The 14,450-nt window shown below is 42.8% G+C and overlaps 1 protein-coding gene across 5 annotated transcripts in view; it reads right to left on the bottom strand.

Annotated features, from left to right (window-relative positions):
- The window catches only part of LOC140488115 (A-kinase anchor protein 2-like), a 173,622-nt gene that overhangs the window by 7,533 nt on the left and 151,639 nt on the right, over window positions 1-14,450 (bottom strand). For all 5 annotated transcript variants that reach the window (XM_072587933.1, XM_072587902.1, XM_072587896.1 and 2 more), the window contains exon 3: window positions 8,808-8,995. In XM_072587933.1, coding sequence (XP_072444034.1) covers window positions 8,808-8,995 — 188 coding nt within the window. The remainder of the gene's footprint in view (window positions 1-8,807; window positions 8,996-14,450) is intronic.

Raw genomic sequence — 14,450 nt, 5'->3', positions numbered from 1 at the left:
GATCTAACAATTATAAAGGATAAATGGAGTGGATGCTCCACTTTGTAATGGCTGTTTCAGGCTCTCAGCCTGATTGTACTCGAAGGCACTAGTGGTACTGTGAGGGCTCTCATACATAGCAAACCCTTTGTTGGCCTTTTCGTTTTGGCTATATTTCCAACATGGGAGTCCAATGTTCTAAATGAGAAGCTGGGGAGGTGTTCATAACTACAAGTCTTTGCTGTTAGTCACTCAATTCAGAGAGTCACTTTGAGATGTATTTGCAAAAATAAATAAACAGACAGAAACTAAAGATATCATTGGCTAACCGAGGCTGGATTGATTCATTTGTTGCATTGTGGTATCCATTTGAGGTATTGAAACGGTTTCTGACTTCCTCTCGGAAACAGCCTCAGAGCAGCAGAAGGTGCCTGCAGCTTCTGAGACTCAATCTGTCTATTTGATTCTTTTAAGCCACAATGTATTTAAATAAAACCAATTGTAATAAAACACATTAATTATTGAATTCCAAATATGACACTGCTTGTCTCCAAATGTAGCTATTAATCTGGCAGAATACTTTTGCAGAATGAATTAAGGTAAAAAAAAAATCAATAATGGCCCAAGAATGCATATTAATGAATATCAATTGCAATAATCTAGCAAATTGATTGGCCAGATGTGACTTTTCTTTTAGTTCCTGGGATGTGAACATTGCAGGCAAGATCAGCAATTATTGTCCATTGCTATTTAATCTTGAGAAATGGTGGTAAGCCACCTTCTTGAACCGTGTGTTGTAGGTACACTCACAGCACCATTAGGAAGGGAGCTCCAGGATTTTACTCAGGAATGAGTGTGCCATGGAGGGGAACATGCAGGTCTTGCCATGTTTCTATGATCCTCATCCTTCTAGGTGGGAGAGGTCACAGTTTGGAAGGGGCAGTCAGAGGAGCTTTGCCAAGTTGCTGCATTGCAACTTGTAGCTGGTACACACTGCTGCCACTATGCATTAGTGGCAGAGGGAGTAATTATTTAAGATGGAGGATGACACGGTAAACAAGTGGGCTCCATTGCTTTGTATGGCATCAAACATCCTCAGTGATGTTGGTATTAGGATGGATAAGCAGTTAAGAATTTTTGCCTTTCATTCGTACACACACACACACACACTTTCATGCTTGCCTATTCAGAGGCAATCACTGCCTCAAAATATAGCAGAGGCAGGTTCAAATAAGGACATTCAAGAGAGTATCAGATGATTATTTAAATAGAAAAATGAACAGGATTGTGGGGAAAAAGGAGGACAATGATACCAAGTCAAAATGCTTAGGGAGCTAGTACAGACAGAATGGGCCAAATGGCGTCTTTCTGTGTCACGTCAATTTTGTGATTCTGATTCTGAATGCATTATTAAACAGAGGTTTGCTTTCTTAAGAATTAGGTGTAAGGCCAAACAGTAAGTCAAACACAACTGATGCTGGATACCACGCTCAAGTCCAGCCTAGGTAAACTATGTACATTGTACTATTGAAAAATGAGAGTTGTTTATGAGATGAAGCACTTGTAGGTACAAATCCACAGCAGCACGTGGCTACAAGAAACATGGGCATAACTACTTCATTTCAAATTATTTTAGGCCATTTGATGGCCAAGCACTTTTTTGCCACGTACAGACAGTAATTTTAATGAGAGAGTATGTGCACTGATCTCCACATGGTAAACAAAGAATAGTTGGAAGCATGTTGGATGAAGAAGAAAACAAGAAAATATTTGTATTTATTTAATATTTTAATGTCCTCAGCTTGTTCGAAGGCACTTCCAAAGGTCAGAATGGGGAAATGTATAATACCCTGATCCTAATTTTTTAATCATGCTGTTTTTCTCATTTTACCTGCATCACATACCATTCCTCTAACATGGAGACTGGCCTGTGTCCATTTGAGCAAGTCTTCACCATCATAGTTCTTTAAATCACAGACTAGTTGCAATTCAGAAGGAGCCAAGTTCATGTTGGGTGGCATGGTGGCTCAGTGGTTAGCACTACTGTCTCACAGTGCCAGGGACCCAGGTTTGATTCCAGCCTTGGGCAACTGTCTGCGTGCAGTTTGCACATTTTCCCCGTGTCTGTGTGGGTTTCCATTGAGTGGTCTGGTTTCCTCCCACAGTCCAGAATTGTGCAGTTAGGTGGATTGGCCATGCTAAATTGACCATAGTACTCAGGGATGTGTAGGTTAGGTGTGTGCTAGCCATTGGAAATGCAGAGTTCTGGACTGGGTCTAGGCGGATGCTCTTTGGAGGGATGGTGTGAACTTGTTGGGCTGAATGGCCTGTTTCTACACTGTAGGGATTCTATGGACTCTCTCCAGCTAATGTGGCTAGTCTCATTCTCCTGTTCTTTCCCTGTAGCTCCGCAGTATTCCTTCAACTACTTATCCAATTCATTTCTTGAAAGTTATGATTGAATCTCCTCTTTACATGATGACATCCCAGGAACAGGAGATGGCCATTCAATCCTCAGGTTTGTTCTTCCATTCAATTAAAATACAATTGATCTGTATCTTAACTTCATTTGCCTGCCTTCAGTCCACAAACGTGCTTAAAAACAATCAGATTAAACCTCAATTTTTGAAGAATTGTTTCTTGGTTTCACTCAGTTTTTAGGGAAGACCGTTCCAGATTTTCACTTCCCTTTGTATGAAGTGATGTTTCCCTAAAAAGGCCTAGATGTAACGATCTTAAACATCTCAGTTGGATGAACTCTTAACCTTCAGTAGCCGCGGAATACACGCTGCTCTGTGCAACCTGAGAGCAGCAGGTTCACTTGAGACCTCAGGGACTGGCCATTCCTGCCCTTTTGCAAGTCACCCCCGGCCCAGGTAAGGATCCCATGCTTAAAGTCATGAGCTGTGGGCAATAATAGATCAAAAGCAGTTTTGGTAGTGAGGGAGGAAGAGCTAGAACCGTGAGGGACATTGAGTGCTGAAGGATCCTTCAGCAAGTGGATTTGTTTCCTTCAAGCACACGAGGAAGGGTAGGGGAACCCACCTCGTGTATTCTCTCTCTTCATATTAGAGTCATAGAGATGTACAGCATGGAAACAGACCTTTGATCCAACTTGTCCATGCCGACCAGATGTCCTAACCAAATCTAGTCCCATTTGCCAGCATTTGACCATGTCCCTCCTCAGCCTTCATATTCATGTACCCTTCCAGATGCCTTTTAAATGTTGTAATTGTACCAGCCTCCACCACTTGCTCTGGCAGCTCATTCCATTCATGCTCCACCCCTGCATGAAAATGTTGCCCCTTTGATCCTTTTTGTATCTTTCCCCTCTCACCTTAAACCTATGCCCTCTAGTTTTGGCCTCCCCTACCCTGGGGGAAAAAAAGACCATGGCTTATTCACCTTATTCATACCCCTCATGATTTTACAAACCTCTATATGTTCACACCTCAGCTCCAGGGAAAACAACCCCAGCCTATTCAGCGTCTCCTTATAGCTCAAATCCTCCAACCCTGGCAACATCCTTGTAAATCTTTTCTGCACTATTTCAAGTTTAACAACATCTTTCCCCCTATAGCACGGAGACCAGAACTCAATGCAGTATTCCAAAAGTGGCCTAACCAATGTCCTGTACAGCTGCAATATGACATCCCAACTCCAACACTCAATGCACTGACCAATAAAAGCATGTATACTAAATGCCTTCTTCACTACCCTGTCAATCTGTGACTCCACTTTCAAGGAACTATGAACCTGCACTCCAAGGTCTCTTTGTTTAGTAACACTCCCCAGGACCTTGCCATTAAGTGTATAAATCCTGTCCTGATTTGCCTTTCCAAAATGCAGCATCTGACATTTATCCAAATTAAACTCCACCTGCCACTCCTCAGCTCATGAGCCCATCTGATCAAGGTCCCATTGTACTCCGAGATAACCTTCTTCACTGTCCACAACGCCACCAATTTGGTGTCATCTGCGAACTTACTAACAGTACCTCCTATAATCTCATACAAATCATTTATATAAATGACATAAAGCAGTGGACCCAGGACTGACCCTTGCGACACACTGCTGGTCACAAGCCTCCAGTCTGAGAAACAACCCTCTACCACCACCACTACTACTATCTCCTACCTTGTTCATTGAAATAAACAATTGAAGTGGAAAGTGCAAAGGCAAGAGGCATTATAAAGTAAACAGAGGACCTGCCTTTAAGCAGGTTACTACATACAATAAGTTATAATAAGAGGTTGTATAGTCTGTAAGTGTGAAACAATTCCATTGGAAACATCTAGAATACATTACTTTACCATGTAGAGGAAACAGCAGATACTCTCTGTAACACAATAATTCAACGCATTAGCACTCAGACCATTTAGTGCTGGTAATGAGGAGGAAGAGGAATTAGCTGCAGGCTACAAATGTTGCCAGGATACCAAACAAAACCCATTTGGATGTAGCCACAATTTAGCACTGCAAGATTTTGCACCCCAAGTTTGTTTCATGGTGATGAGTGCACATGACCCTTCTCAATCTTGCAATTCACTGTTGCTAAAATAGTTAGGAATATGGGTGAAAGGTCACAGAATTTTGCCCAGAAAAACCCACTCAGCAACAGATCAGTAACTGTTCAGTGCCTGAACAAGTTGTTCCGAGTGTTATTCCTGAATCTCAGAGGCTGAGGAAGGATGAACCCGCTGTTACTGGGGCACTGAGGTCAAGAAGCACGTGGAATGTCAGCTCATTAGATATTGCCTGGCACTGCTCAGCTGCTAGTGATGGGAGGAGCTAGAAGCACAGTCAGACATGTGGCTGTGTTATCACAAATGGTGGAGAGTGATTAGGCTGGTTAAAAAGGAAGCAATGTGGGAGAGAGAAGAGAGAACAAAACAGTTGCAGAGATTTGTAACCAATGAGGAACCATTGTGGATCAATTAATGGATACTTGAACCATTCTTTCAAACTCACTTTCCTGGGATTCCCCATCTGGTGAAGCTGATTACTCCATCTGTACCATGCAAAACAGTGCAACATTACAACAGCATAATGTCTTGCAGCTTCCTCCTTTTCATTAAAGGGCACAGAATATGCACAGTCTAACATAACGAGATACACATACTATATTTGTCTTCTTTATTCTTTCCTCTGTGGGTGTCTCTGGCAATATTCCCTCATTTTGATACCCATTATTAAATGCCCTTGAATTGAGTGGCTTGCTCAGCTGTTTTAGAGGTTGCTATGGCCCTGGAGTCACATCTAAGCCAGACCAGTTAAGGACGATACACCGCCTTCTTTAAAGGACAATAGTGAACCAGGTGGTGTTTTTTTAAATATAGATAATTGATTAGCAGCTCACAGTCACCCTGTTAGGACAGATTTTAATTCCAGATTTTTAGTGAATTCAAATTTCATCATCTGGAAAGAGAGGCAAAGTGGCTCAGTGGTTAGTACTGCTGCCTCACAACACCAGGGACCCAGGTTCGATTCCAGCCTCAGGCAACTGTCTGTGTGGGGTTTTCTCTGGGTGCTCTGGTTTCTTCCCACAGTCCAAAGGAGTGTAGGTTAGGTGGATTGGCCATCCTAAATTGCCTGTATTGTGCAGGAAAGGTGGATGAATGATGGGAAGTGCAGGAATGGATGGGATACCCTTCAGAGGGTTAGTGTGGACTTGATTGACCCAATGGCCTACTTCCATACTTTAGGGACTTTATGAATGTCCTATCAGAGCTGTTTTGCCTGAAGGAATAGATTTGCCATCATTTTACCATTGGGAGTCAAACACATGTGCCCAGAACATTAGTGTGGGATTCTGGACCACCATTCCAGTGACATTATCTCTGTGCCACTGCCTCCCCTGTCAAGTTTTCTATAGTTCTTTGTTTTATACCTCTCCATTCTCTCTTCTGTAGACACTACACCCTATTGCTCAACAGGGGTAGTTCCAATCTACATCCCCCCATTGGACCCCTGATACCATTGTGTATTCGGGTGTTGCTGTTGTGGGATCCGGCTGTGGGCATAATGTCTGTCACATTTCCTGCAGTGCAACAGTGCTTGCACTTCACAAAATACTTCACTGGCTTTAACATGGTTTGTTGATCTCCTGGGGTCTTGAAGGGCATTGCAAAAAATGCAAGTTTTTCCATTTTTCATGTATTCATTTTTACACGATTGGAAAATAGGCAAAAAAGACTGGATGGGACAATTGTTGGTGACATGTGACAAACAAACATTCAAAGGCTATGTCCTACCCGAGCTGCTTACCCTGCTTTACCAAGCCTGCCTTCAGGTCAGCGATAAGCGTAACATGATTGCTGCTATATTTTTGTTTCAGATAAATGGGATGTGTATTTTATACTTTACTAATCAACTCCTGGGTCTTTAGACTCAAAAAACAAACAGTTGCAAGCAAATTTAAAAGATTAAAAAGGCACATGGTTCAGAAAACACCCGAGACCACAAATGTGAAACTGTGAGACTTGACAACCTCCAGAAACTCTCAAAATGTGCTAAATAGGTTGCGAATGGAAATACGATTATTTTGATCTTAAATAATTTTCCTCCTAACACCCTCAACGTCAACATTGACCTTTTCTTTAATTCTGTTTGAGATTTATTATCAGAGTTGCTTTCCTTTTCTCTCCTGATCTCAATTGTTTTTGACCTGATGAAAAGAGAATTAAGACATTGGTGAGGTAGAGGGGTCATAGTCGGAGAGTAAATTGATAAAACTCTTTTTGTGAAGACATCAAGTACTAGTCAGGTAGTACAAACGATGACCATTTGCTCCTTTTGGCTCTGTGAAAGAGCTGTTCCAGTTAGCTCCATTCCCCTTTCATATCCCTGCAATAACCTCTGGTTTTCAGCTATCTCCAAAGGTTAACCCATTATCTCCATGTCTACCTCAACCAAATCTGATCATTTAAAGGCTTCTATTAAGTTCCTTTTCTTTAATGTGATGTGGGCTTTTATTAATCTTGAATTGGGAGACTTGCTGGGTCCTTGACAGGACAGTTAAGAGGCACCTGTCAGCCAGACAAGAAAAGGATGGTAGATTTTCTTCCCTAACAGGCATTAATGAATCAGAATTTCTTTTTAACCAATAATCAATGAATGTTTCATGCTCATCATTATTGAAGAAGTTAAAAATCACACAATACCAGGTTATGGTACAACAGGTTTACTTGGAAGCACTAGCTTTTGAAGCGCTGCTCCTTCATCAGGTAGCTAGTGAGGTAGGATCATAAGACACAGAGTTTATCATAAAAGATCAAAGTGTCATACAGTCGATGTGATCCCATCCCAGCACCCTCTTATAGGCATATACTCTGTCACACTAGTGCACACACACCATCAAACACGCACACACTCTCTCCCTCACATACACACACGTCTATGGGGTGATTTTGCATTTGCAGATTTATATTTGCAGGTTCATTCTATTTTGTTCAAAAAAAGTCTGTAGGCAATCAGTTCATGTGACATTTTATAAATTCCTACTTTGGAAATAGGACCAGTCTGACTCAAGTTTGGAATACAGACAGACTCTAACCTCACACCTTTAATGCATTGTCTGAGCTGCAATGTCACTTTTTAAAAATAAAACCTTAAGCTATCTTGGGAATGCGACTTGAAAGAAGTTCTTGTATTTACATATTAATGAATCAAAACCTGCAACCCATTCTAAGTGATTAAGACTTGACAGCAATTTAGGTTTGTTCAATACATCACATCAGTTGTATGACACTTTGATCTTTTACTATAAATTCTGTATCCTATGATCCTGCCCCACTAGCTGCCTGATGAAGGAGCAGTGCTTCAAAAGCTTGTGCTTACAAATAAACCTGTTGGACTATAACCTGATGTTGCGTGATTTTGAACTTTGTCCACCCCAGTCCAACACTGGCACCTCCACAAGATGGCCACCATTATTTAGACTAACTTCCAATATGGAACTTAAATTTAAATTGCCCTGGATTCTGAATGACTAATTCAGTGCCATGTCCAGTACACCAGCTTCTCCCAAACACAGAACCCCTGAGCGCAGTATGGTGGCTCAGTGGTTAGCACTGCTGCCTCACAGCACCAGGACCCGGGTTTGATTCCAGCCTCGGGTGACTGTGTGTGTGGAGTTTGCACATTCTCCCTGGGTCTGTATGAGTTTCCTCCGGGTAGTCCGGTTTTATCCCGCAAACCAAAGATGAGCACGTCAGGTGAATTGGCCACGCTAAAACTGCCCATAGTATTAGGCACATTAGACAGGCGTAAATGCAGGGAAATGGGTCTGGATGGGTTACTCTTCGGAGGGTCTGTGTGGACTTCGTGGGCCAAATGGCCTGTTTCCACACTTGTAGGTAACTTAATCTAATCTAGAACCAAGAGACTGGATGAGCTAACTCTTCCAAAAAAACTGAGGCTCATGGTAAATCTCCCCACTTAGCTGACTGAATGGACCTGACAACGCGGGCGGCACGGTGGCACAGTGGTTAGCACTGTTGCCTCACAGCGCCAGAGACCCGGGTTCAATTCCCGCCTCAGGCGACTGACTTGTGTGGAGTTTGCACATTCTCCCAGTGTCTGTGTGGGTTTCCTCCGGGTGCTCCGGTTTCCTCCCACAGTCCAAAGATGTGCAGGTCAGGTGAACTGGCCATGCTAAATTGCCCGTAGTGTTAGGTAAGGGGTAGATGTAGGGGTATGGGTGGGTTGTGCTTCGGCGGGGCGGTGTGGACTTGTTGGGCCGAAGGGCCTGTTTCCACACTGTAAGTAATCTAATCTACAAACGCCTTTAACTTCCAGCACTACCAATACAATACTCAGTTGCTCACATTAGGTTCGTCCCGCCTCTCCCTCCGTTTAACCTTCTGTGTCTCAAAGTCTTCTAGCAACGTCTCCATCAGGCCCCTAGAACGACCTGGTCCAGAAGGCTCCTGTTCTGTAGGTGTGCATTCCGGCTGCGGTGGTAGTATTGGGCTCTCAGTTGAGGGTGACATTAGACCAGACTTCTCAATTTTCCCTGCAATGAGAAGAGCTCAACGATAACACCAGGCAATATCAGCATGTCACTGACATCAAGAAGCACGAATGGTAAAGGAGGGTATAAGAATAGAATTTAGGATTCACTCAAGACAACCTGGGATACATTAAATCCAAGACTGTGACCTATTGTGAGTAGCAAAGCAAAATTGAAATTATTTGAGAAGTATGGGAGATGATGAATGTAGGAAATTCTGGTTGAGATGCTGTCAATACGGAGAGTGATATTTCGCATCGGGTACAGCAACGTGTAAACTCAGTGCTCCCGCATTCCCAATAACTTCACTGTGGGTTTGACCGGTTGGGGGTTGGTTGGGTTAAAGAGGGCTTGGCGGTGGGGAGGAGCCCTTAATTGGCACAGAGGTCCTTCCAGGCCCCACTATTGCTCAATACCAGCCTACACTGGTCTGCTCATATTGTGGGCCTCTCCATCTCCCCTGGATAGAACAGAAAGTCAGGGAAGGCTGGGAAGGTAGAGGGCAGGTGATGTGTTGCATCTTAACAATCGCTCACCCCACTTCACCTACAAAATTATGAGCAGGGTACTGTGGTATTCTACCCTGTGGCTCTCACACATAACAGCAGGAGTCAGTTTGCTCTACAGTCACAGAATCATACAACATTGGACAAAGGGTCTGGTTCAATCAGTTCATGCCGACCATGTTTCCCAACTAAACTAGTCTCACCTGCCTGCGCTTGGCCCATATCTCTCCAAATCTTTCCTATTCAAGAACCTATCCAAACGTCTTTTAAACATTGTTACTGTACCCATATCCACCACTTTCTCTGCTAGTTTATTTCCACACATTGAGTCATAGAAATGTACAGCACGGAAACAGACCCTTCGGTCCAACTTGATCATGCCGACCAGATATCCCAACCCAATCGAGTCCCACCAACCAGAACTCTGCCCATATCCCTCCAAACCCTTCATAGTCATATATCCATCCAGATGCCTTTTCAATGTTGCAATCGTACCAGCCTCCACCACTTCCTCTGGCAGCTCATTCCATACATGTACCACCCTCCGCGTGAAAATGTTGCCCCTTAGGTCTCTTTTATATCTTTCCCTCTCACCCTAAACCTGGACTCCCCACGCCAGGGAAGAGACTTTGCCTATTTATCCTATCCATGTCCCTCATAATTTTGGAAACCTCTAGAAGGTCAACCCTCAGCCTCCAAGGAAAACAGCCCCAGCCTGTTCAGCCTCTCCCTATAGCTCAAATCCACCAACCCTGGCAATATCCTTGTAAATCTTTTCTGAAACCTTTCAAGTTTCACAACATCTTTCCGATAGGAAGGAGACTAGAATTGCATGTAATATTCCAACAGTGGCCTAACCGATGTCCTGTACAGCCACAACATGACCTCCCAACTCCTGTACTCAATACTCCTGACCAATAAAGGAAAGCTGAATCACTTTGTGTAAAAAGGTTGTTCCTCGTGTCCTTTTCAAATCTTCTCCTCTCACCTTAAAAATATGCCCCTGGCTTTGAACTCTCCCATTCTTGGGGGAAAAGACCTTGTCATTCACTTTATCCAAGCCCCTTATGATTTTATAAATCTCTATAAAGTCACCTCTCAACTTCCTATGCACCAGTAGAAAAAGTCTCAGCCTTTCCAATCTATTTTTATACCTCAAACCCTCCATTCGCAGCAAGATCCTGGTGAATCTGTTCTGAAGCCTCTCTAGTTTAATAATATACTTCCCATAACAAGGCAACCAGAACTCCAGAAGAAGCCTTACCAATGTCCTGTACAACCTTAACATATGTCTCATACTCAAAGGTCTGAGCAATGAAGGCAGGCATCAAAAATGCCTTCTCAACCACTCTATGTGACCCAAGTTTCAAAAGAATTATGTACTGGAGCCCCGAGGTCTCTCTGTACCACAACATTCCATGGGTCCTACCATTAACTGTATATGACCTGCCCTCGTTTGCATTTGCAAAATGCAATACACCACATTCATCCAAATTAAACGCCATTTGCCACTACTCAGCCCATTGGCGCAATTAATCAAGATCTCTTTGTAACCTTAGGTAATCTTCTTCACTGTCTACTATACCACCAATTTTGGTGACCTTTGCAAACTTACTAACCATGCCTCCTATATGTTCATCCAAATCATTTATATAAATGACAAGCAAAGGTAGACCCAGTTCTGATTGTATTAGCATTAGTCAAATCAAAAGACTTAACTATGTTTTTTACAATTGCTAATACTGCTGTTTTGTTAATAATAGCAGAAGGTTGTGGCTTCATAACCCACTCCAGAAACGTAAACACCAAATCTAGGTAATTTAGAAATTGAAAATTCTTGTCTTGCGCTCTTCAGAACTGGGACACACAAAACAAACTTGGAAAAAAAACATAATTTTAAATAGCTTGGGAGAGGATGGTGGTTGGGCTATCATTAGATTGGAGATACAGTTAGTTGTTCTTGTGTTGTTGACTATCTCACTGACCGTTCACAGCTCAGAGCAAGCTGCTTATGCTCAACCACACAACACCAGGTTATAGTCCAACAGGTTTAATTGGAAGCACGTTAGCTTTCAGAGCTCCATACAACCCTGTCACGGTAGGCGCTGCAAGACGTGTCAAAGTGTGGACATAGTTACCACTATTATGCGTAGGAACACCTCCCACCTTGTACATGGCAGGTACCCATGTGACTCAGCCAACGTTGTCTACCTTATACGTTGCAGGCAAGGATGCCCGGAGGCATGGTACATTGGGGCAACCGAGCAAAGGCCACGACAACGGATGAATGGGCACCGCACAACAAACAGGAGGGTTCCCTCCCAGTTGGGGAACACTTCAGTGGTCCAGAGCATTCAGCCTCAGACCTTCGGGTGACCATCCTCCAAGGTGGACTTTGGGACAGACAGCAGAGAAAAGTGGCCGAGCAGAGGCTGATAGCTAAGTTCGGTACCCATAGGGAGGGCCTCAACCGGGACCTTGGGTTCATGTCACATTACAGGTGACTACCATTGCACTACACACACACACAGATATTCCTACACACACACACACTCGCACTCCTATACACACAGACACGCACACAGACACCCACACACACCCTTACAGACACACACGCTCCCATACTCACACACGCACCCCCTCACAGACTTAAGACACTCTGCACTCACTACACACACATATACACTTTCTCACACTCACAACCCCCAACCCAGACAGACAGACAAAGACCCACATGCACACAATAATTTTGTGGGGTGAATTTGTGCTTGCAGAGCTACATTGTACTTTGCTCAAAAACTGCATGCATTCATGTAGAACTCAGTTATCTCACTTTTTAAATTAGAATCAATCTAAACATCATGGCATAGACAGAGAACACAGGGGGCTAATACCTTCAACATATTGTCTAGCTATCACCGTTGTTAACAGCTAACCCGAGAATGCAACTTTTTAAAAAAAGGTTTTGTGATTTACACATGAAAGAAGTGAAACTACCACTGTATTCTAACAGATGAAAGGCTTAACAGACAATCAATTTTTCAATGTATAATTTCAGTTACATCACACTGTAAATTTTTGCTATAAATTCTGTGTGTTAGGATTGAGCCCTCCACTACCACCTGATGAAGGAGCGTCACTCCGAAAGCTAGTGTGCTTCCAATTAAACCTGTTGGACTATAACCTGGTGTTGTGTGATTTTTAACTTTGTACACCCCAGTCCAACACCGGCATCTCCAAATTATGCTCAACCAGCTCCAAACAGTACATTCACTGTTAGATGTGATTCTGGGATCAGGAATCATTTGTTAGATAATTCAGACTATTGCTCAGAGTTACAGTGGAAAACCAGTTTGGCATCACCAGCCAGGCCCACAGATTGCAGCTTCGAACATATGCAAATGCATCAGACATAAATACTCAGCACCATGTTTTATGGAGGTAAAAGGAATTTATACATTTGCACCTTTTTCAAAAATAAGGGTCATGGAGAGATCCAAATTTTGCTGCATTCTCATGGCAACACACTTACCAATCTGAATCTACCTGCCTGACAGATTTAAGATTGACAGTTTACTAAGTGGTGGAGCAGGCAATGGCCCAACATGGACAGGATGGGCCCAATGGCCGTCCTCTGAGCCATAATAACAACTCTACAATTCTTCAGGAAATCAATGACAAAATAAAACACAATAAAAGCTGAAACACACTCACAAAATAAAAACACAATTTCTCTCTTTCAATTGGTCTCAGATTGAATGATCCTCGAAACAGCTAATTCTGTAAACTTCATTGTTGAACAGTCAGACTGACATTCGAGATGTTGTCCTAAACACTGTTTCTGGTGCACTTTCAACACAATTTAAGAAATTTTATTCTCCATTTCTAAGACTAACTAAAGGAAGGACAAAAGATAATTGTTCACTTTCTTGTGTCATTTCTGTTCCTCTTGCAAGAAACAGGTACTATGTCCAACAGCCATTTTAAGAGACTCTTATTTCTGGATGGAAGTTAACTCACTGACTGGAAGGTTTGTTTTGAGATGTTTCATCACCATGACTAGGTGACATCATCAGCGAGAGCCTCCAGTGAAGTGCTGGTCTTGGTTTCTTAAGGTGGGTGATGGCATTTCCGTTTTTTTTTCAAGGGAAGGTAGATGGGGGGTGTCTAAATCAATGTGTTTATTGATGGAGTTCCGGTTAGAATGCCAGGCCTCTAGGAATTCTTGTGTGTGTCTTTGTTTCGCCTGTCCTAGGATGTGCATGTTGTCCCAGTCAAAGTGGTGTCCTTCTTTGTCTGTATGTATGAAACTAGTGATAGTGGGTCATCTCTTTTGGTGGCTAGTTGGTATTCATGTATCCTGGTGGCAAGTTTCCTGCTGGTTTGTCTGATGTAGTTTTTTTTAAAAAACGTTCTTGCATGGTATTTCTGCCACTCTGCATTAAATTAAAAATATCTCACTGATCCTGGATAAAGTAACTAAGTTTGTGGATTTCAGTTCTAAGTCAACCTTTTCTTCTTAACTTGAACTCAAACAAGCCGACCATTTCAGCACAAGTGTCACAAGCTTTGCAAGTTCACATTATGCTATTGCGATATTTTCTAAATCTCAGTGTTGTGTGAGCATGAGTTAGATGAATTTGTTCCCTCCAAGGTCTCTTTGTCCCTGTACGATCCACCAGCTCTACAACCTCAGAGATCCCTGTGCTTCTCTGGCTGTGGCTTCTTCCGTGTCTCCAATTCCAACTAGCCCACTACTGGTGGCTGGGATTTCAGTTGTCTGTGCTGTCCTAAAACTTCTCAATCTTGTCCTTTTCCTCAAACATCTCTTTAAAACCTATTCTTTGACCAAGTCATCTGCCCTGATAAATTCTTACAGAGCTCGCTGTCAAATTTGGTCAATGACAATGCTCCTCTAAGTCTCTTGGGATGTTTTGATAAGTTGAAGATTA

Source organism: Chiloscyllium punctatum, chromosome 2 (assembly GCF_047496795.1).
Source record: "Chiloscyllium punctatum isolate Juve2018m chromosome 2, sChiPun1.3, whole genome shotgun sequence".
Classification (NCBI taxonomy): Eukaryota; Metazoa; Chordata; class Chondrichthyes; order Orectolobiformes; family Hemiscylliidae; genus Chiloscyllium; species Chiloscyllium punctatum.
This window is presented reverse-complemented; position numbering and strand designations above follow the sequence as displayed.